A 24333-nucleotide genomic window follows, 5' to 3' on the forward strand; every position below is an offset into this window, starting at 1 on the left:
GAAGTATTCATTGAGGACCTCGCTCACTTCCACAGCCTGCAGGCACATCTTCCCACCTTTATCTCTAATCGGTCCTACCTTCACTCCTCTCATCCTTTTTTTCTTCACATAATTGAAGAATGCCTTGGGGTTTTCCTTTACCCTACTCGCCAAGGCCTTCTCATGCCCCCTTCTTGCTCTTCTCAGCCCCTTCTTAAGCTCCTTTCTTGCTTCCCTATATTCCTCAATAGACCCATTTGATCCTTGCTTCCTAAACCTCATGTATGCTGCCTTCTTCCTCCTGACTAGATTTTCCACCTCACTTGTCACCCATGGTTCCTTCACCCTACCATTCTTTATCTTCCTCACCGGGACAAATTTATCCCTTACATCCCGCAAGAGATCTCTAAACATCGACCACATGTCCATAGTACATTTCCCTGCGAAAGCATCATCCCAATTCACACCCACAAGTTCTAGCCTTATAGCCTCATAATTTGCCTTTCCCCAATTAAAAATTTTCCTGTCCTCTTTGATTCTATCCTTTTCCATGATAATTATAAAGGCCAGGGAGCGGTGGTCACTGTCCCCCAGATGCTCACCCACTGAGAGATCGGTGACCTGACCTGGTTCATTACCTAGTACTAGATCTAGGATGGCATTCCCCCTGGTCGGCCTGTCCACATACTGTGACAGGAATCCATCCTGGACACACTTAACAAACTCTGCCCCATCTAAACCCTTGGAACTAATCAGGTGCCAATCAATATTAGGGAAGTTAAAGTCACCCATGATAACAACCCTGTTATTTTTGCACCTTTCCAAAATCTGCCTCCCAATCTGCTCCTCTGTATCTCTGCTGCTACCAGGGGGCTTATAGAATAACTGCAGTAGAGTAACTGCTCCCTTTCTGTTCCTGACTTCCACCCATATTGACTCAAAAGAGGATCCTGCTATGTTACCCACCTTTTCTGTAGCTGTAATAGTATCTTTGACCAGTAATGCCACCCCTCCTCCCCTTTTTCCGCCCTCTCTATCCCTTTTAAAGCACCGAAATCCAGGAATAGTGAGAATCCATTCCTGCCCTGGTGCCAGCCAAGTCTCTGTAATGGCCACCACATCATAATTCCATGTATACACCTCATTTAAGTTACCGCTCAGCCTCCTCTGTTCTGAAGAAAACAACTCTAACTTATCCAGTCTTTCCCACAATTTTCCAGTCCGGATAATATGCTGTAAAACCATTATGCCTCCTCTTTATGTCACCAAAGACTCTTCCATATGGAGCAGGTATGCAGTGGAGAGCATTCTGATTGGTCGCCACACAGCCTGGATGGAAGCTCTAGCGCACAGGATTGCAAGACAATGCAGAGGGTTGCTGACTCAGCCAGATCCATTATGGGCAGAGCCCCCTCCACCATGGATGGCATCTTTAAGAGATGATGCCTCAAGAAGGTGGCATCCATCACAAATGTCATTCACCATCTGGGACACAGCCTCTTCTCACTACTGCCATCAAGGAGGATGTGCTGGAGCCTGGAGACCCACACTCAGTGAATCAAAAACAATTCCTTTCTGTCTACCAGTGTTCAGTATTTTCTGGTAGAAATCTACTTTGTTCTTGCTTTTTTGCACTATTTAATTATTTTTAAAATATATAATTATTTTTAAGTCTTTGCATTATACCACTGCCACAAAACAACAAATTTCAGTGATAATAAATCTGATTCTGATTATGAATCTTTCTTGTAATATGGTGACCAAAACTTTTTGTGTTACTCAAATTATGGCCTTGGAGGTGTGTAATTCTAGCTTGATCTCACTGCTCCTAAATCCTATGTTTTAGCTAAAACATACCAAATTATTTTTAACTATCTTATTGATACAAAAAAACTTCAATGTCTCTGTGCGCCTCCATATGACCAATATTCTGTTAATTATTTTATATCCCCTTACCTTAACTCAACTTATTCACTTGCACTTCCTTAATATATTTCCTTACACTTCTCTGGATTAGTTTTCATAGTAAATCTGTCCCAGCACATTTTTGATACCCAAATATGTATTTTAGGATATGTAAATATTTTTAATATTTGGTATATTTATTTTATAACTTAATCTTTAATAAGAATACTCTCCAAAAATATGTATATCCCTTTAAAAGTGAAAACAAGGGTTGGTTTTTGTTCCATATTCTCCAGCAAGGTATGCACCAGAACTGAATAGCCACCAATAATATTTTTATTTGATTTGTTCTGGTACTGGTGGCCAGGAAAAATGCTGCCTTCCTCCATGTTTCAGATCAATGAGTTAGGCTTATAATTGAAAACACGTGGCTCAAGTTGAGAACAAGCTTGAGGATCATGGCACCTGAAAACTTACTGTTAGACAAGTAAGCAACTTGACTCTCTTGAAGCCTATGGTTTCTTATGAATTCTGAAGCTGCACCAAAGTAGTGTCCCTACTGTTTTAATGAAGCCATTCTGAGAGACTCCACATTAATAATATCATGAGGTAGAATCGGAGACAAGTAGCCTAGATTCACCTGACTTCAAAGAGTAGTGTCTCAAAAACACAAATGAAGAGATTACTTTTCTTCATAAAATGGGAAAAATCTTCATAAAAATAAAATTCTTCATGAAGTGAGAGTAATATACCTTAAATATAGAATAACAGATTCTTGAAAATGCTTTCAATCCTATTGTTAGTCTTCAAAAAGATGACATCTAAAGCTTGAGATGAGATACAGCTTTGAAATCACAATTGTATTTCTATTATAACATAAATTACATACTATGCTGATTACCTAGGCCATTTTGGCTTAATTTTCTTGCACTTGCAAGCATGAATTTGATAAGAGACCAAATACTAACCATTATTAAAGAATCCTTTCGATGGAATAACAATATAAGTTCAGAGCTGCACTTAATGCTGATATTAGATAACTTCATGGATAGCTTCAGATAACTTTTTTAAAAATGAATCTATACTGGTTCATTCATAAATCCAGGAAACTCACTTGAGGTGGCCATTTTACATAAGAAAGTGTCCATGTAAATGAATGGAGAAGAGTGTTGTTAACATATTCTGAATAGAGATTTAAGGCACAACCCATATAAACAAAATATGTCTAGGTTCTGAGAGGGTTTCAACTAACCAAGAAATTTTTGGACACTATCTAGAAAATGCATTTCTAATACATTAAAGTATGAATGTTATTATATCATATTTTATTTCAGTCAGCTCAGATACAGTAATCTCTACAATAAATTCCATAAAATATTATCATAACAAATTAATCAAAATTGATTCATATTAAAAATATTATACATGTATGCAATTTCAGCTGAGATGAAGAACCAAATTAATTGATGTAGGTAGATGGTGAATTGTGTTGGAAATAATGCTATTTTTGGTGTTCAAAATCATATAATAAATTTAACATGGTATATTCAAAGTGAGAGGTGAGGTAAAAGTATGGCATAATGGTGTTACATAATTTAAATAAATTGCTTACTGATGCTTATGCTTTCAATACATATGTAGCTTTTAAATACTCCTCCAGCTACTCATTTTTCATATTTAATTTATCAACGAGTGGTCATTTCTACTCAAATATGTAAACACAATTCCAACACATCAAGACAAAAGGCCTATCACTTAACCTTTTAGTAAAACAGTTGGGAGGTGTTTACTCACGGTTGGAAAGCAAGGTAAAGGGGATCCAAGTAGCCAGTCAAAGATTAACATTTTAAGTAGAACGTTAATAATCAATGTAGTGAAAATAAAGCAGAAGAAAAATCAGCTTTTAATTAGTGAAGACACTTACCATACTGATTTGATGAGGAAGAGAATGCTGTGGCCTCAAGGAGGAAACATTGGACTGATGCATATAACCATATCCAGGAGAATGAGGAGAATGCATCTGCTGGTAAGCTCCAGGAAGTACTGCAGCTAATCAATAATACAAACTATGTCAACATCGAAAATAAGGTATTATCATTTCAGCACAAGTTTTAACATAGCTCAATTTTGTATTTGTATGTATTCAGGTAAAAATTCAAATCAATTGTCCTGAGTAAACTCCAGGGGTCCTGCTCTAAATGTTGGTCGGCTCTTGCGGTAACTTTCACAGGTTTCATCTGTACTATGGATTGTAAATGTAAAAGCATAAAATAATTACAAAAGAATTTATGAGAAGATGAGAAATTAATTTTCACTCAGAAAGTGATGGGAGTGTAGGAACTCAAAGCCAGAATAGGCAGGAGAGGTAAAAACTCTCAAAAGACTTCAAAAGCACTTTGATACGTACCTGAAGAGTCATGACTTGCAGGGCAATGGACCTAATGCTAAATGGCAGAACAGCACAATGGTCTGAATGGTTTTCTATGTCATAGATTTTGTATAATTCTTTATCAATACTGTCCAAACTCAGAGAGCCAGGCAATCAATGTGGCAAACATCTTTATACAGTACATTCAATTAAGATCAAAATCCTGGTGCTAGTTTCCTTCGTCAGTCACAGAGCTCCATCATTGTTGCATTTAAGGCCTCAGATGGATGCTTCCTAAAAGAAAGCCATGCAGAGTGACCACTAGCAGAAGCTCAGGCTGTATGTGGTTGTCAGCTTCCCACTGCTCTATGACCAAACCTGGCAGCAAGGAGAACTGACTGATGGGCAACTTCAGGGCCATCATCTAGCATGGCAGTGGTAGGAGCATGAATTTGGCCACCTTGAGAGAAAACAGCAGATTTGTACTTTACAGAGCCAGTAATATTCACAGTTAGGCTCGGAATATGCTGCAGGACAGACTGCTTAACCGCACTGAAGTCTTGACCAAGAGCTATAAGAGCAGAAGATTGAGCTTGGATGGCAGTTAGCTGAGCAGCATGAGGGAAGTCAGCGTTTGCCCTACAGCCCTCGTATGGCAGGCGGTTTTTCCCCAACCAGTGCCCACCACCTTCAGAAACTGCAATGTGATCAGGACGATAAGACTTGATGCAGATGCAGAGCTGGTTACCATTTCCATGTTGAAAGGGATGAGCTCCTGGCTCCACAAAAATACCACTTGCAAGATTGAGAATGGATCTCTCCATGCACTTAGATAACTTAGAAGCTTTCAGATGTTTGCACGCAGAAAGATCTAAACAATATTCAAGCATGTGCTGATAAGTAGGAAGTAAAATTCATGCCACAATAGAGCAAGGCAATGACCATTCCCAGTAAAATAGAGTCTAAACACTTGCCCTCAATTTACAAAAGCATTACCAAAGCTTACCTGAATAAACTTCCTAAATACTGTGGCCCAAGGTGAAAACTTTCAGTTTCTTTGATAACATTCAAGAAATGTGATTCCACTCAAGACAAAGCAGCCCAGTTGATTGGTCCTCCAACCACCATCCTCAACATCAGTTTCATTCACCAATGTTGATGAGCAAAATGACCATGGGGGTCCATGCTTGTAGTTCCATGAATGTAACAACACAACTCATTAGAGTATTGAAGAAGGCCTTCATTGGTCGTTACCTTCACTGGTGGCAACTGCTCTGTCTATGGCCATGACCACACGGAACTCCAGAAAGTTGCAGACGCAGCTCAGCACATCGAGGAAACTCTGTAGATTCTGTCCATATTTCTTGCTGCCTCAGTAAAGCAGCCAGATAATCAAAGACCCCACCAAACATAGACATCCTCTCTTCTCCCCACTCCCATCAGGCAGAAGATTCAAAAGTGTGAAAGAACATACTACCAGGCTCAAAGAGTTTCTGTCCTTCTTTTATATAACTATTAAATGGTGTCCTAGGATGATAAAATGGATTGTTAACCACACAATCTATCTGATTGTAACCTTGTCTATCCACATTGTCTTTTCTCTGTAGCTGTTAACACTTTATCTGCATGCTGTTACTCTTTTACCTTGTACTACCTCAGTTCACTATGCAATGAATTGATCTGTGTAAACATTATGCAAAAGAAGCCTTTCACTGTACCTTGGTACATGTGACACCAATTCTGAATGAAACATAGGAGTTCTAAAGGAAGACTGAGAGGTAAGGTTTCTTTATTAATACAATGATTGCTATCTGGAACTCACTGGCAGAGGAGGTAGTGGAGTCAAATACATTTAAGAGACTTTCAGAGGGACACAAGTAGATAAGGCATAGAGGACACATAACTAATGCAGACAAATGGGATTAGTCCACACCATTTACAAACTGCTCCACATTCACTTGCCTAGACTACTCTGATTCAGTCCTTTCCAGGTCCTCCAGAGCAAAACTAGTGTAAGGTCTCTTTCTCAAGAAGCTACCCTATGAGTTGTATTCCTCTTCAATTTCAAGTTCATTGTCATCTGACTGTACACAAATACAACCAAATGAATCAACATCACTCTGGACCACACTGCACTCACAATACATGTATCACACAGCACATCTAACACATTACCACAAAAAGGTTAACATAATTCAAAATGCCTGTGAAGTGCACAGCATGGGTAAAAAAGTAAACAGTAAACAGCTCAAGTCCTAGTTATGAGACCTCGATTGTGACAGGGTATTTATCAGTCTCATAGCCTGGGAGAAGAAGCTGTTACCCAGTCTGGCAGTCATAGTCCTGATGCTCCTGTAACTCCTTCCTGATGGTAGTAGGTCAAAACAAGTGTGTGTCAGCTCCCAGGTGCTAGGGCCCAGTGTGTCTCAGAGTGGATACAGAGTATTTTCAAGAGAGAGGATGAGCAGCCAGAGGCTGTAGCGCACTATAGCACCAATGACAGGTAGAAAGGGGGAAGAGGTCCTGCAGAGTGAGTATAGAAAGTTAGTGAAGGGGCTGAAGAGCAGGATCTCAATGGTAGTATTCCCTGCATCACCCCCAGTGCCACATGCAAATCGGAGCAGGAATAGGTGAATGAGTGACCGACAGCAGGGGAGCAGGGTTTCAGATTCTTAGATAGTTGGAACCTCTTTTGGGGCAGGGGTGACCTGTACAAGTGAGATGGATTGCACCTACACTGGAGAGGAATCCATATCCTGGCTGGGATGTTCACGAGTGCTACTCAGGAGGGTTTAAACTACTTTGGCAGGGGGTTTGGAACAGAGCATCAGATCAGAAAGTGGAGGAATGGAGAGGAAGGTAGATGTCAAGACCAGTAAAAACAGGCAGGAGCAAAGTAATAGATACGATGGGAACAGATAGCTTGAAGTGAGTGTGATCTAATGCTAGGAGTATTATGGGTAAAAGTGATGAAATTTGAGCATGGATCAATACTTGAAACTATGATGTTGTGGCCATTATACAGACCTGGTTGACAGAGGGACAAGAGTGGGTGCTTAATGTCCTAGGGTTTCAATGTTTTAGAAAAGATAGAGAGGAATATAACCAATGTGAGGGAATTGCACTATGAATCAGGGACAATATCACAGCTGCATTCAGAGGGAACATAATGGAGGGCTTGTGCACTGAGTCTTTTTAGGAAGGGTGTAATCACTCTGATGGGACTTTACTACAGTTTTCCCCCGACCACCACCACCAATAGCCATATGAATGTTGAGAAATAAATATGTAGGCAGATTAAGGAAAGGTGAAAAAACAACAGGGTAACATCAAAGTTGCTGGTGAACGCAGCAGGCCAAGCAGCATCTATAGGAAGAGGCGCAGTCGACGTTTCAGGTCGAGACCCTTCGTCAGGACTAACTGAAGGAAGAGTGAGTAAGGGATTTGAAAGCTGGAGGGGGAGGGGGAGATGCAAAATGATAGGAGAAGACAGGAGGGGGAGGGATGGAGCCAAGAGCTGGACAGGTGATAGGCAAAAGGGGATACGAAAGGATCATGGGACAGGAGGCCTAGGGAGAAAGACGGCGGGGGGGGTGACCCAGAGGATGGGCAAGAGGTATATTCAGAGGGACAGAGGGAGAAAAAGGAGAGTGAGAGAAAGCATGTGTGCATAAAAATGAGTAACAGCTGGGGTACGAGGGGGAGGTGGGGCCTAGCGGAAGTTAGAGAAGTCAATGTTCATGCCATCAGGTTGGAGGCTACCCAGACGGAATATAAGGTTTTGTTCCTCCAACCTGAGTGTGGCTTCATCTTTACAGTAGAGGAGGCCGTGGATAGACATGTCAGAATGGGAATGGGATGTGGAATTAAAATGTGTGGCCACTGGGAGATCCTGCTTTCTCTGGCGGACAGAGCGTAGATGTTCAGCAAAGCGGTCTCCCAGTCTGCGTCGGGTCTCACCAATATATAAAAGGCCACATCGGGAGCACCGGACGCAGTATATCACCCCAGCCGACTCACAGGTGAAGTGTTTCCCTCCCCCCCCTCTGCATTCCGCAGGGATCGCTCCCTACACAACTCCGTTGTCCATTCGTCCCCCCCATCCCTCCCCACTGATCTCCCTTCTGGCACTTATCCGTGTAAGCTGAACAAGTGCTACACATGCCCTTACACTTCCTCCCTTACCACCATTCAGGGCCCCAAACAGTCCTTCCAGGTGAGGCATCACTTCACCTGTGAGTCGACTGGGGTGATATACTGCGTCCGGTGCTCCCGATGTGGCCTTTTATATATTGGTGAGACCCGACGCAGACTGGGAGACCGCTTTGCTGAACATCTACGCTCTGTCCGCCAGAGAAAGCAGGATCTCCCAGTGGCCACACATTTTAATTCCACATCCCATTCCCATTCTGACATGTCTATCCACGGCCTCCTCTACTGTAAAGATGAAGCCACACTCAGGTTGGAGGAACAACACCTTATATTCCGTCTGGGTAGCCTCCAACCTGATGGCATGAACATTGACTTCTCTAACTTCCGCTAGGCCCCACCTCCCCCTCGTACCCCAGCTGTTACTCATTTTTATGCACACATGCTTTCTCTCACTCTCCTTTTTCTCCCTCTGTCCCTCTGAATATACCCCTTGCCCATCCTCTGGGTCCCCCCCCCCCACCTCCTTGTCTTTCTTCCCGGACCTCCAGTCCCATGATCCTCTCTCATCCCTTTTGCCTATCACCTGTCCAGCTGTTGGCTCCATCCCTCCCCCTCTTGTCTTCTCCTATCATTTTGGATCTCACCCTCCCCCTCCAACTTTCAAATCCCTTACTCACTCTTCCTTCAGTTCGTCCTGACGAAGGGTCTCGGCCTGAAACGTCGACTGCGCCTCTTCCTATAGATGCTGCTTGGCCTGCTGCGTTCACCAGCAACTTTGATGTATGTTGCTTGAATTTCCAGCATCTGCAGAATTCCTGTTGTTTGCATTTAAAAACAACAGGGTTCTTGTCTTGGAGGACTTCAACTTCTCTAAACTAAACTGAGTGCAAGAGGTTCAGATAGGGCAGAATTTGTTAGGTGCATGCAGGAGGGTTTCTTAAATCAATATGTAGACAGTCCAACAAGAGGAGTTGCTGTATTGGAACTGTTGTTCAGTAACGAGCCTGGCCAGGTGACCAACCTTTCACTGGGTGAACAATTAGGGAACAGAGAACACAACTCTAATTTTTGAGATAGCTATAGATAAGGTTAAGTATGGTCTTTGTGGGAAAGTATTAAAATGGAGTAGGGCAAATTATGAGAGTATTAGGCAGGAATTAGGGACAGTTAATTGGGAATAGCTGTTTTGGGGCAAGCCCACATCTGACATGCAGGTGGTGTTTAAATACCAACTGCACAGAGTACAAGACACGTATGTTCCAGTCAGAAAGAAGGGCAAGGATGGCAAGGTAAGAGAACCTTAGATATCGAAGAAGGTGATAAATTTGGTCAAGAAGAAAAAGTAGGTAAAGCTTAGGAAGGTAAAATCAAACAGAGCCCTTGAGGTTCATAAAGAAGCTAATAAATAACTCAATAAGAGAATTAGGAAAGCCAGAAGTGGCGAAAAAAAGTCCATGGGAAGTAGGATTAAAGAGAATCCCAAGGCATTTTATATATATGTATATGTCAAGAGCAACAGGATAACTAGGGAGAGTTCAGGACCACTCAAGGATAAAGGAGGGAGCATGTACTTGAATTCGGAGGATGTGGGTAATGTCATTGATGAGTATTTTACACCACTATTTACCAAGGAGGATGAAGAGGATTGGGAGACCAATGCCAAGCATACTGATATGTTTGTGCATTTCTAGCTAAAAGAGGAAGTAGTGTTGGGTCTCTCAAAGAGCATTAAGGTGGATAAGTCCCTTGGGCCTGATGGGATAAACCCCAGGTTATTGAGAGAGGCAAGAGAAGAGGTTTCTGGGGACCTGACCAATATCTTCATATCCTGTCCAGCCACAGGTGAGGTCTTGGGAGTACTGGCGACGAGCTAATGCTATTCCATTATTCAAGAAGGAAACCAGGGATAATCCTGGAAACCACAGACGGGTTAGAATTCTTACGGATTTAAGAGCATTTGGAAAACCATGGCCAAAGGGAAAACCAGCATGACTTTCTGCAGGGCAAGTTATGCCTTACTAACTTGACTGAGTTTTTTGAAGAAGTGACGAGAGTGATTGATTAAGGTAGAACTGCGATGGATTTTAGTAAGATATTTGACAAGGTCCGTCATGGCAGGCTCATCTAGAAGATTAAGGTCCACAGGATCCATGTTGAATTGGCCATTTTGATTCAGAACTAGCTTGCCCATAGAAGACAGAGGGTAGTGGTCGAAGGGAGGTCTGTGATTAGTGGTGTTTCACAGAGATCTGTACAGGGACCTCTGCTGTTTGGGATGTACATAAATGACCTGGATGAAAATGAAGATGTGTGGGTTAGTAAGTTTGCTGATGAAGAGAAGGTTAGTGATGTTGTGGGTAGCATAGAAGACTGGCAAAGAATACAACAGTTACAGACATTGGCGGAAAAAAGGCAGGTGGAGTTTAATCAGACCAAATGTGAAGTGTTGCACCTTCATAGGTCAAACATAAAGAGACAATACACTGTTGAGAGATGTTTAGATAGGAACATGAATGTGAGGAAAATCGAAGGATATGGAATCAGAATCAGAATCAGAATCAGGTTTATTATCACCGGCATGCGATGTGAAATTTGTTAACTTAGCAGCAGCAGTTCAATGCAATACATAATATAGAAGACAAAAATAAATAAATAAAATAAAAATAATAATAAGTAAATCAATTACAATATACATATATTGAATAGACTAAAAAAATGCAAAAAACAGAGATACTGTCTATTAAAAAAAGTGAGGTAGTGTCCAAGGGTTCAATGTCTGTTCAGGAATCGAATGGCAGAGGGGAAGAAGCTGTTCCTGAATTGCAGAGTGTGTGCCTTCAGGTTCCGACTTGATGGTAACAGTGAGAAAAGGGCATGCCCTGGGTGCTGGAGGTCCTTAATAATGGACGCTGCCTTTCTGAGGCACCGCTCCCTGAAGATGTCCTGGGTATTTTGGAGGCTAGTACCCAAGATGGAGCTGACTAGATTTACAGCCCTCTGCAGCTCCTTTCGGTCCTGTGCAGTAGCCCCTCCATACTAGACAGTGATGCAGCCTGTCAGAATGCTCTCCACGGTACAACTATAGAAGTTTTTGAGCATATCTGTTGACATACCAAATCTCTTCAAAATCCTAATAAAGTATAGCTGCTGTCTTGCCTTCTTTATAACCACATCGATAAGTTGGGACCAGGTTAGATCCTCAGAGATCTTGACACCCAGGAAATTGAAGCTGCTCACTCTCTCCACTTCTGATCCCTCTTTGAGGATTGGTATGCGTCCCTTCGTCTTACCCTTCCTGAAGATCACAATCAGCTCTTCCAACTTACTGATGTTGAGTACCAGGTTGTTGCTGTGGCACTACTCCACTAGTTGGCATATCTCACTCCTGTACGCCCTCTCGTCACTACCTGAGATTCTACCAACAATGGTTGTATTGTCATCCAATTTATAGATGATATTTGAGCTATGCCTAGCCACACAGTCATGTGTATATACAGAGTCAAGCAGCGGGCTAAGCACTGAGCTGCGCCAGTGTTGATCGTCAGCGAGGAAGATATGTTATCAGCAATCCACACAGATTGTGGTCTTCCAATTAGGAAATCGAGGATCCAACTGCAGAGGGAGGTACAGAGGCCCAGGTTCTGCAACTTCTCAATCAGGATCGTGGGAATGATGGTATTAAACGCTGAGCTATAGTTGATGAACAGCATCCTGACGTACGTGTTTGTGTTGTCCAGGTGGTTTAAGGCCGTGTGGAGAGCCGTTGAGATTGCATCTGCCGTTGACCTATTGTGGCGATAGGCAAATTGCATTGGGTCCAGGTCCTTGCTGAGGCAGGAGTTCAGTCTAGTCATGACCAACCTCTCAAAGCATTTCATCATGTAGATGTGAGTGCTACCGGGAATAATCATTAAGGCAGCTCACATTATTCTTCTTAGGCACTGGTATAACTGTTGCCTTTTTGAATCAAGTGGGAATTTCTACCCATAGCAGTGAGGTTGAAAATGTTGTTGAATACTCCTACCAGTTGGTTGGCACAGGTTTTAAGAGCCTTACCAGGTACTCCGCCGGGACCTTCCGCCTTGCGAGGGTTCACTTCCTTTAAAAACAACCTGACATCAGCCTCTGAGACAGAGATCACAGGGTCATCAGGTGCAGCAGGGATCTTCACAGCTGTAGTTGTGTTCTCCTTTTCAAAGTGGGCATAGAAGGTATTGAGTTCATCTGGTAGTGAAGCATCGCTGCCATTCATGCTATTGGGTTTTGCTTTGTAGGAAGTAATGTTTTGTAGACCCTGCCAGAGTTGCCGTGCATCCGATACCACTTCCCACCTCATTCGAAATTGTCTCTTCACCCTTGAAATAGCCCTCCACAAATCATACCTGGTTTTCTGGTACAGGCCTGAGTCACCAGACTTGAATGCCACAGATCTAGCTTTCAGCAGACGATGTACCTTCTGGTTCATCCACGGCTTCTGGTTTGGGAATGTACAGTAACTCTTTGTTGTCACACACTCATCCACACAAGTTTTAATGAAGTCGATAACAGCTGCAGCATACTCATCCAGATTTGAAGATGAATCACTGAATACAGTCCAGTCCACCGTTTCAAAGCAGTCCTGTCTACTCCCAGCTTAAAGAAGGCAAACGTAAAAGAGGTGGACAACAGAAGAGATTCAAAGACGTCTTAAAAGCCAACATGAAGAAATGTAACATCGACATCAACAACTGGGAAACCAGTGCCAAGGACAGGAAACTCTGGCAAGCCATCATCTGAGAAGGAACAGCAACTTTCGAAGCCAACAGATTTGCAGAATTAGAAGAAAAGAGAAGAAAATGGTAAGAGAGGCAGCAACAACCAAAGCCTGATCTGCTGTTTGTAACTACCTGTCTTGAGTGCGGAAGAACTTTCAAAGCCAAGATTGGACTCATAAGCCACTTGAGAGCCCATAAGTAGATCAATAGAATGAAGACCATCATCCTCAACCTCGAGGGATAACCATGATGTAGGTTCTCCTGTGCTTTCTCTGTCCATACCTTCTTGGTCCTCACTGCTGGTGCTGCAGTCTTCAGTCTGTCTTTACTCAGGGAGTAGAAGGGCAGCCAGGTGATCAGACTTCCCGAAGTGAGGGCGTGGAATAGCATGGTAGGCATTGTTGATGGTGGTGTAGCAATGGTCCAGTGAGTTGTTTCCTCTGGTATTGCAAGTGATCTGTTGGTGGTAGTTGCTTAGTGATTTTTTCAGACTGGCCTAGTTAACCAGTGCACCAAGAAGAGTTGATCATGAGGCATACTCCTCCACCTCTGCTTTTGAAAGACTCTATAGATCTATCCTGACAGTGTATAATAAACCCATCGATCTGAATTGCTGCAACCAGTACAGAAAGGGTTAACCAGGATTCCGTGAAACAAAGGATATGTGGTCCTAATGTCCCTGTGATTCAGCACCCTCGCTCTGAGATCATCGATGTTATTCAGAAGAGACTGCACATTTGCCAGCAAGATAGTTGGTATAGGGAGTTTAAAACCCCGTTTCCTTAAACGCACTTGTAACCCCACTCTGCACCTTGCGCTTCCTCCAAGGTATCCTAGATGGGCGCTTCCAACCACAATCGGTGTTGCTTCCATCAGTTTTAAGCAGCGACAGTTCGTTAAGACATCTTTGTAGACTGAACTGACCTTGGAAGCAGTTGTGCTTTTTAGCTGTATCAGGCTGAAACGGGAATATTTAATTGTATCTATCCAGAGTACTGCTCCTACTCGAATAACCCCAAGGCGCCCCTGACATTGTATAGACAGAAGATAGTCGTTTAGCTAGCCATTTGATTACTAATTTAATTGTTTTGGCACAACACTGTGGGCCAAAGGACCTGTTCCTGTGCTGTACAGTTCTATGTTCAATGTTCTAAAGAGAGGGAGGGCTGGTGCTAGGGATCCTCAACAATGTTTTGGATCCTTCTTATACAACGCTCCCAGTAAATGTTACAAATCAGTGGAGAGAGACCCCAGTGACCCTCTTGGCAGGTTTTACTATCCTCTGTAGGAATTTGCTGTCCAATACCTTGTAGCTCCTGTACGTACCCCGTAACTGGGTTGCCAAACCAGCAGAAATGGATCACTCAGTTGGAGTCTGGAGTACTAGAACTAAGAAAGTTTTATTAAAGAAACAAGCAACACAGTAATCGAAAGGATAATAAATGCAACAATTCAACAATGATAACCACACATGTGCACAGAATTAAGATAACAGCATCAATCAAGCTCTATCGTTGTCTAGGGGTTAAATGACCAATTTCAAAATGACTCAAAGTTCAGTCCAGTTTGTAGTTCAGTTCGCAGTAATCGTTGCCATGGCGATGGACAAGGTGGGGGAAGAGAGACAGAATAGGAACAACTGATCATTCAGAACACTGCTTCACTCACAGACCAGCGGGATGGCTCACAAACAGCTTTTGGGCAGGTCCTTGGTGATGTCACCTGAGGTCACCGACTGTGACCCCTCCTCCAGATGCGGTCGATCCTCTGCAGTGAACCCGGCACCCAGGCAAGGGCGGACAAACACCGGGTTCCCGCTGATCGTACCTTTCCACCCTTGTCGTTGTCTGGGACTTCTCACCCACTCGTGAGAAGCGCACCGCTTCCAGGGTCTCGTTACCTCGGGTGGCGTGTGTGTCTGTCTTAGCGAACCTGTCCCTTTTTATCCCCCTGCTGGGGTATCGCCTGTCCATCACTTCAAACAGTTCAGGGCTCAAAGGGGGGAGCCGCTCCAGACAGCTCTTCCTCCCACATCCCTTCATTACACATCTCCAGACGCTGCTCCATTGTTCCTTATCTCTCCTTCCCCTGAGGGCAGGTGGCAGACCAACTGCTGATGCCACTGATGCTAGCCCAGGCCAGCAAACATCTTAATTTTATGTGTATTCTCGTAACACTATCCAGAGTACTGCTCCTACTCGAATAACCCCAAGGCGCCCCTGACATTGTATAGACAGAAGATAGTCGTTTAGCTAGCCATTTGATTACTAATTTAATTGTTTTGGCACAACACTGTGGGCCAAAGGACCTGTTCCTGTGCTGTACAGTTCTATGTTCAATGTTCTAAAGAGAGGGAGGGCTGGTGCTAGGGATCCTCAACAATGTTTTGGATCCTTCGTATACAACGCTCCCAGTAAATGTTACAAATCAGTGGAGAGAGACCCCAGTGACCCTCTTGGCAGGTTTTACTATCCTCTGTAGGAATTTGCTGTCCAATACCTTGTAGCTCCTGTATCACACAATGATACAGCCAGACAGGATACTCTCGATGGTGCTCCTGTAGAAAGATGTTAAAATGGGGGCACATTTTTCACCTGGCACCTACCAGCCTTCTCCTTCCTACCTTCTTTATAGAGCCCCTGCCCCCTCCCTCTTCAGTCCTGACGAAGGGTCTCGGCCCGAAACATTGACTGTTCGTTTCCATGGATGCTGCCCGACCTGCTGAGTTCCTCCAGCGTGTTATGCGTCTTGCTTTGACCCCAGCATCTGCAGAGTATTTTGTGTCAGAATGGGGGTTTGGGAGCCTTGTATGCCTAAGTCTCCTCAGAAAATGCAGACACTGTTGTGGCTTTTTGATCAATAAGCTGTTCTAGGTCCAGGCTAGATCATCTGTTATGTGCAAACCTAGGAACTTTATGATATTCACTCTCTTCATGGCAGAGTCATTAATGTGCAGTGGAGAGTGGACGACCGGTGCATTCGTGGGGAGAGTGTGGGCAGGGGGAGGGGTGACTAGAGATAGGGGGAGAGGAGTTTGGAGGGAGGGGGTAGGGTCACCTCTCAGGAAAAGTTTTTTTCCATGCTAAGACAGCTTCTACAGTCTTCACTGCAGCCATCATGGTCTATTGTTATTTCATTTCAGTCAACAGTGGCTTCTTGGCCCTAGAGTATTCAGAACCTTGCCCCAGATGTCTATCTATATTTCCAACCCAGCATCAGTAGATCAATATGCCTGTTCCTGCCTGTTTGTGGTCATTCTCTCATCAGTTCTCCCCAGGCTGTGCAATAACTTTCAGCTGTCATCAACCTTTTCAGGGGAACACGCAAGTTTAGCAGGTGCTTTTTAACAGGATCCATCCTACCAGTACATCCTGGATTCTCCGGAAGTTAAACACTGCTGGCATCAAGACAAACTAGTGTGTTTCCATTCTGCCAGTGTTTGTTCATTTTATGCAGGACTGAATTTTTAAGGTCTTCCATAAATTATGGAAACCATCTCATTAATTTAGAAGAATATAAAGACTTCTGATAGAGTACATTATTTCAATGTTTTGTTGGATGACTTCTTTGCACAGAATCTACAGTCCCAGTCTCCCTAATTGTATGTCTTTTACTGTATGCATCTTCACACATATACTGCACGCTGTACAACATCCAATCCCAATGAGCATTTTCACTTCATTTTGTCATGAAAATCCTCTCATGTTTGGGATCCTCCTTGTGGCTGCTTCCTTCATTTCTGGCCCATTAAAGTACTGTGACTTTTTTGGTTAAGCAGCTCATCGTTCTCATGCTTTAATGCATTGCTCGGCATATGGGTTGGCCATTTTCAAAGTTTTCTTTCTCAATACTTACTACTCATTAACAACCTCCTACTTTTCTCAACACTGATCATTAATTACCTGTTTTATGCTCAACCTCAGTGTTGGGCAGGTAAATAAGGTAACAAAACAGGATACTGTAAGAAACAACAAAAATAAAACTAAAGACACTCTAAAGAGGAAATGGTGATCTAAAATGTGCTTATTTATCCTTTAATATCAAGGAGTTCATCCAGTAAACAAAAGCATTCTTTGGTTTTCAATGTCCGTGAGTCATGTCATAACTTAATGAATCATGTGGTTGGATGGGAATATAAAAGTAGGAAGTCTGACTCTTTCACCAACAGACCACCAGTTATAACTCCTCCACACAGCAAAGTTCTGTTTTCAAATGGAATAATCAACCATGCTGCTTTTCAAGTATTTGACGAGCCATTTACATCATGCTTACATCTAAAGGCAATGCTCCTATTCTTTTGGGAAATAACAGTTTTAAGATTATGGAGAAATGGCAAAGGCTAGCAATTAACATTTTGGAAAGATATGATTAAAGATGTTGGAACTAACCATGATGGTATGTAGAATAACCCACTTCAGTGCCAGCTGAAGTGTTACGAATTCCATTGATCAATACAGATCAAGCAATTTTCTGTATTTGTGCAAAACATCCTTGAGTGGTGCAGCATTGAGGGAAAGAGGATGGTAACCATACATACTAATAACACTGAACACCATTCATGGGATGGAATTGTTTTCAACTCAGATCCCCTTTAAATGTCACTAGTATGCCACAGTTGTAAAGTACTAGTTTTGGAGCTGACGGAGGGAGTCAGGTTAATAATAAACTAGCTGATTCCCGTTGAGAGGTTCCCATTCATGTCTGGAAGATGGAGGGAGCTGATCCTAAGGAGAGGGGATTACACAGGCCACCATCAAGCAAGTTTATTTTGCAGACGTAGGCAATGTCCATAGCTCCTCCTTACTCCACAATCTACGTCATTTCCCTCTAAAGATCTCTGATCAGCCATTCAATATGTGGTTCAAATATATACAAATTGCTTCTTGCAGAAAACAAGTGGCATGCTGCGCACTCATTTACAACCCTAGCTAAAAATTGTATTAGTGGACGATAGTAACTCAACAACAAAGTGCCCTTTATCCACTCAAACCCACTCATCCAATTTTCAACGGACAGACAAATCAAAACAGGGCAAATGGTAATTAAGAATTATCATTATTGCCAACTTCTAAGCACCCTTCTTACTACAGTTGTCAAAATGTACTGATCTAAATGAAACTATTCAATAGTTGAATTAAAATGGCTGACAGAATAATGTTCTAAAGTATATGGAGCAGATCAGAAACACAGATTTACATCCTTAGTCATATGGTTAATAAATTCTTAATGTATGGTTTTGTACCAGAACAAAAACATTCCTTACTTTTCTTACTCACAGCAGTGACAGTCCTAACAAATCAATTGCCACAAATGACACATGGGCTAGCCACGAGGTAAATTACATTTACTTTACTTTTCCCCTTTGACAATTAAAAGTGACAGTAAAAGGAGGGGGAGAAAAGCCCTACCATTTAAATACATTCCAGATGGTGCCAATTCTCTTTTTCCTGTTCTGAATTCTCACTGCTTTTATAAGTGTACATCCCAAGTTGTCCAAACATGGAAGTAATTTTCCTTTTATCTTTACTTGCATTTCATTGTTGTTCTTGTCTCCAATTTAGCAGTACTAATCTTTCTACATTGGGTTCTTTCATAATGACCATTTAATCATCAGCCTTCTGATCATACCACTGTTCAAGTCCTCTTCTACTCTGTCCACAATCATTGAACACCTATGTTTCATTAATGGGTATTATGTGAAGTACAAAAAGTGGTGAAAATCATAAACATCTTTGTATAGAAAGAGCTTTTTTTAAATTATTTAGTCCTTGGTTACACTGTGTGATTTGGACTAGTCTTGATGCAGAAAGACGAACAAAGCCAAAAGAAAAGGTAAGTTGAGAATGACAGCATCAGGCACATAGCCAGAGGTAATGTACGGTCAGCACTTATTGCCTACTTCTGTCACATTCCTGGAAGCATTTTTACACAGAGTACACTGTGCTTTTCTTAAGCTTATTCCACACATGTTCCCAATTGACAGACTGATACTTCATGAGTAATTTGAGAAAGCAAACATCAAAATCAATACTAAACTTTGACATTACTACCAAAAACATTGCTACTTATTATATGTTAGTTAAAACGTGACTACTGTGCATCAAACAAAAACTGGCTGTTTTTTTAAAAAATTTATACTGGAATCAAAAAGCACTTTAGTGTAACTTCAAGCAAACCTGCCCAGTAAGCAAGTGGTAGAGTCAGATGAATTGTTTGCTGTACACTTTCCTGGGTTTACTTTTCACTAAAGTTAATGGGGGGGGGGGAATCATAAGAGTACAAAGCAAGTTTCCAATCCAAAGTAAATACAAGTGTTGGAAATACTCAAGAGATCTGGCAGTGTGTGTGCAAGGAAGAAAAGAATTAACATTTCAATGTGTTTTCATTCGAACTACCTAATCCAATTGAGACATCTTCTTGCTGGGCAAATTAGGCTAAAAGTATACGAATGTTCAATAACAGAACCCATCCCAGTGCGTAACATGCAATGGTGTGCAATGTTAGTACTGAAATTGCTGATCATGTACCTCCTTCCTCGGATAATTCCAGGGTATTTTCACTGCAGCTGGAGAAGGTTGGATTAAGCTCTGTCATCTCTGACCTTTCATCTCCAGCACTTATGCTACCCACACCCGTGGACTGAGACTGTTTACTATAACGTTTTGCCCTTTCTACAGCAAGGAAAGCATAAAAAGGAAATCTGATGTACAGAACAGTAATAGCAAAAACAAACAGTTTCCACAACTTAAAATAACAAATACAAATTTCTCCAATTTCAGAAAAAATAATATTCCCTATAGCTCTTGTCAAGATCTGATCATAACTTTATTACTAATGCCAGCACAGGAATTTATCTACAACTTTTGATATATTTACAAAGATGATTCTGGCTCTATCTTCTAACACTAATAATATTTTAATAGTACTATACAAAACAATAGAAGCCCTTAGCCCATGTAATCTCTGTGGCATCAACTTCAGATTTACATGGCAATTTCTCTGCCACAAGGAATTAATAGCTCACAAGGTACTCCTTCCAAACCAGCACCACATTCCTTTGAAAATAAAATGATACAACTTCACTGGTTGCAGAAAATGAAACATTAATTGCCTTGCAATGTTCTCAGCCAGTAACTTGCAGTAACATCTATTCGTACACAAATGGATCTCAAAGTAGCATTAAGAAAGAAAGGGTACATATGTTGTGCTTGCTTTTGATTAGTTCCTGAGGAGTCTTCTGCAGACTCAGCGTGAAGCCGAGGTACGGTATGTGAAAATTAAGGTACTGTTAAGGTCTCTAATTAATACTACTGCCTACTGTTATGAGAGATTATGTGTAGAAAGGGAAAGCCCAATTTCTCTGATATACAGTACAAAACAATCAAAAGTTACTATGCCTGGATATTCTAATATATCTTAATAAGTGTAGCAACAGGGTGCCAACAACAATTTCAAATCAATAGGGCAGCAGATTACAGATTCAAGTGGATGATCAGTGCAGAGCTGGTTGAGAAAGTTGGTAGATGAAGAGCATCTAATTGATTAGGTGAAAGGGATCTCATTTCATTATTTTACTCCAGGGAGCGGAATAAACATCACGTAAATTAATTTCTAGGCAGTAAGTGTAACACACTATCTTATAGTTTCCTTGTTTCGTAAGAATAAAATGGAATTCCCTATTATTGACCCAAGTACATTCTAGATTTTTGGAATAGAGATACCAGTTTCAGTATTTGTTTCTAAGTTTAATATGATAGTATGGTTGGCCTGGCAGTCAAAAGACACAAGAATGCTTTGGTTGGGGCTGAAGTCTGAAGTAGGAAGATTAATGGTGGGAAGGAATGGGAAAGCAAGAAGGAATAGGAGTGGCAACGGGAGTTGTGGAAGATTGTAGCTGGATGAATGAGGGACTCTGTGGCTCATGGAAGTGGAGGTGCAAGCTAAAGGAGGTTAGTTACCTCAGCTAGTAGGCTGAAGGACATGATTGAATGTTAACTCCAGTACTCCTCCATCTTGTGTTAGCAGGATATGATTAAAATTGAAGTAGTGATCAAATCTCAACAATCTACCTTCAATGTAATATTTAAGTGAAGGACCCCATACCTGGGAGTGCTTTGGTCACCTGTCTCCTCCACCCCACCGCACCGCTATTAAAGCTGAAGTGCATAGGCTCAAGGTGAACTGAGTTCAGATTGAAAATATTTATTATCCCACTCAACCCAAACCCCTAAATGTAGGAACATTAATATTTTCCTTAACATGCCTGTTAACCTACAATTTTTCAAAGTTTATGTCATTTCTGTTATCAGAAGATGCATCTATTTATTGTCTGCATATTGAGGAGTATCATCCATTGTTACAACTGTTGGTGAAAACTACCTTACACAATTAATGCTTAAGAATATCTGCACATTATACTAACACTGCTTACACTTGCCCTACAGTTTAGTTATCTATGAACCAATCACTTAGGAATCCTTTTCACAATATTTTAAAATGTCCAATTGAATAGATCTAAACATTTCATTCCACTGAACTCAGATGTACATTCAACAGGATATTTGACTTGTTTGGGAAGATTAAACCACAAAATCATGCATGCACAAATTACTGCATAAAATCGTGCTTTTAAAGGTTTCAAAGGGAATCCCCTGCTCTCAGTAAAAGGTTCCAGTGTGACACAGATGAGCTGTAGAGCTGAGAGTTACTGAGTGATAAAAGTCACTACATCTGCCACCATACTCCATCACTAGTTAATCCATTCTCTGATCTTCCGCTGGCTAGATGCAGAGAAGGATTAGAAATCCATTCAATTCAATAGGATTTCCAGCCTGGAGAATGGGGAAAGTGATGATTTTTTTTTAGAGTAGATCTACCTCTTTACTGATTTTTATGTGTCTTAATTAACTTTATTTTCAGTAATTTATTATTTTAGATCATTGACATTATGTTAAATAAATACAAGAACAGCATAAATAAATTATAAAGTAGTTTCAAAGCTCTCTTGGGATCAATAAAGTATATCTATCTATCTATCTAACTACAGGCTTCTGTTAAAAGTTGTGAGTGCAAGGACTCAAAACTATGCTGTTTGAGCTTTAGTTGCAAGGTGTGAATGATCAGCAAAATTTACCCTCCATATCTGGCTCAGGTTGGGAAATGAGCTGCTGATTCCAGTTTAAGAGGCCTAAGTGTGTTGGTGAAGTTTGGTTTAGGATATTAACTTTTTTGTTCTTACTATAATTCAACTTGTAATCAAAAAAAGATAACAACTCAATGACACTAATTCAAGACAGAGGGTTTTCATTGCTTATTAAATTGTTAGGTAACAACCAACACAATTCTGCCAATGTTCAGTGGTTCCCAAATTGAATGTTAACTTGGCCTAAAATTTATAACTAATCCATAAGCTGAATTTAGAAGAATTGCCCTTAGCATCTAAACAAAATGCCTTTTAAAATTTATTAAATAGAAGTAAATAATAAAGAATAAAACTTAAAAGCAAACAGGATTTATACCAGAGAGCAAGTGTAGACTTCTGCTTTGGATGTTGTCTTCAAGAGGATCAAAGTCAAAGATGGAACCAGGATCAGTACGCCATACTTTAAGTTCTTTTAGCAGAAAAGGAAAGGACAAGAAACATGTAACAGCCTTGATAGCACAGCTGACTCTATAAGCAATTCATCATGGGCCCATTCCTTCCCACCATCAGTAGTTTCTACAGGTGATGTTGTCTCAAGAGTCCCTCACCATCCCAGCTATGCCATCTTCCTGCAGCACTGATTGTACAGATGCTACAGAAACGTGAAGTCCTACACCACCAGGTTAAAGAACAGCGACTTCCCTTCAACTATTCACTTCTTGATTCAACCAGCACAGCTCTAATCCCTACCTCAGTAAGCAACACTATGACGTCTTTGTATTAAAATGAACTATTGTTATTTGTTCTAATTAAATTCTGAACTGTACAACTTGCATATACTTTATGCTTTTCTTGTGGAGTCTGCTTAAAATATTGCTCTGTGCCCGAGATGCTGCTGCAAGCAAATTCTTCATTGCACTTGTGCGTATGACAATACACTCAACATTAAGGTTTAAGAAGCATTGTCTGATTAGACATTTCTACAGTCTTCCTTCAGTTTGGTATATACCAAACAACTTTTGCTATTTTACTATAGCAAGCCATTATTCCCGTTGAAGTTGGGAGGCAGGCGGGAGTTTTGTTTTTAAATATCCATTCACAGAAGTAGGCATGCTTGTAAACTCAGCATTAAATTAATTGCATGGCCCAAATGAATGAGTGGTTCTTTTGCCTATTCCATCAGACAGTTAAGAGCCAACCGCTTTGCTTTTGGTCTGAAATCATATATGATACATTATATTATGTATTATATATCAGTATTTTCCCATCCCAACTGAAAGTATCAAGGTCAGTTGAAAGCTTAAGGAGTTGGAACAGGAGTAGGGCATAAGAATCCTTAAGACTATTGCACCATTATCTTATCTGATGTTGACTTAACTCCAATTTTTTTTTTACCTATTTCCTATAATATTTGTGGTCCACCATCCGAAAATCTGTCTATTGTGGCCTCATATATCTGATAATTCAGTGTGTACAATTTCCTGGGGTAAGAATGCTAAAGATTCACAAGTTTCTGAGAGAGGAAACTCCACGACCAAATTAAATATAAGATATGTTCCCTGCTTTTAGAATCGAACCATCCCTGAGAAAACACATACTCACATCAACTCTGTCAAGTGCCTTCAAAACCTAATGTTTCAATAAGATCACCTTCTATTCTAGTAACCTTCAATGATCAGAGGCCAAACAGATCAGTTGTTACTTATGAGCACCTCTCTTTATTCCGAGCAGCATCCTAGTGCATCTTCTTTGAACTACAAGTCCTTCCTAGAGACCAAGGGTACCCATGCTATTCCAGGTATGATTTCACTAACACCCAATATAGCAAAGCAATAGTTGTCTACTTTTGCAATGAATGCTCCATTTGACTTCAAATACTTGTTGTACCTGTATGGTAATTCTCTGCAGTTCATGTTCAAGGACCACCCAAAGTTCAAAATACATTTATTATCAAAGTACCTATACTATATACAACATTGAGATTTGCCTCCTTACAGGCAACCACAAAACAAAGAAACCCAATAAAACCCATT

The 24333-nt window shown here is 41.3% G+C and overlaps 1 protein-coding gene across 7 annotated transcripts in view; it reads right to left on the reverse strand.

Annotated features, from left to right (window-relative positions):
- Positions 1-24333, reverse strand: part of nebl (nebulette) — a 309089-nt gene that overhangs the window by 13778 nt on the left and 270978 nt on the right. For 5 of the 7 annotated variants that reach the window (XM_063044220.1, XM_063044216.1, XM_063044218.1 and 2 more), the window contains 3 exons: positions 22677-22769; positions 19686-19829; positions 3809-3933 (listed from right to left, as the gene is read on the reverse strand). In XM_063044220.1, the coding sequence (XP_062900290.1) occupies positions 3809-3933; positions 19686-19829; positions 22677-22769 (362 nt within the window). The remainder of the gene's footprint in view (positions 1-3808; positions 3934-19685; positions 19830-22676; positions 22770-24333) is intronic. The other 2 variants (XM_063044221.1, XM_063044219.1) reach the window with 1 other exon arrangement.

This window comes from Mobula hypostoma, chromosome 3 (genome assembly GCF_963921235.1).
Source record: "Mobula hypostoma chromosome 3, sMobHyp1.1, whole genome shotgun sequence".
Lineage (NCBI taxonomy): Eukaryota > Metazoa > Chordata > Chondrichthyes > Myliobatiformes > Myliobatidae > Mobula > Mobula hypostoma.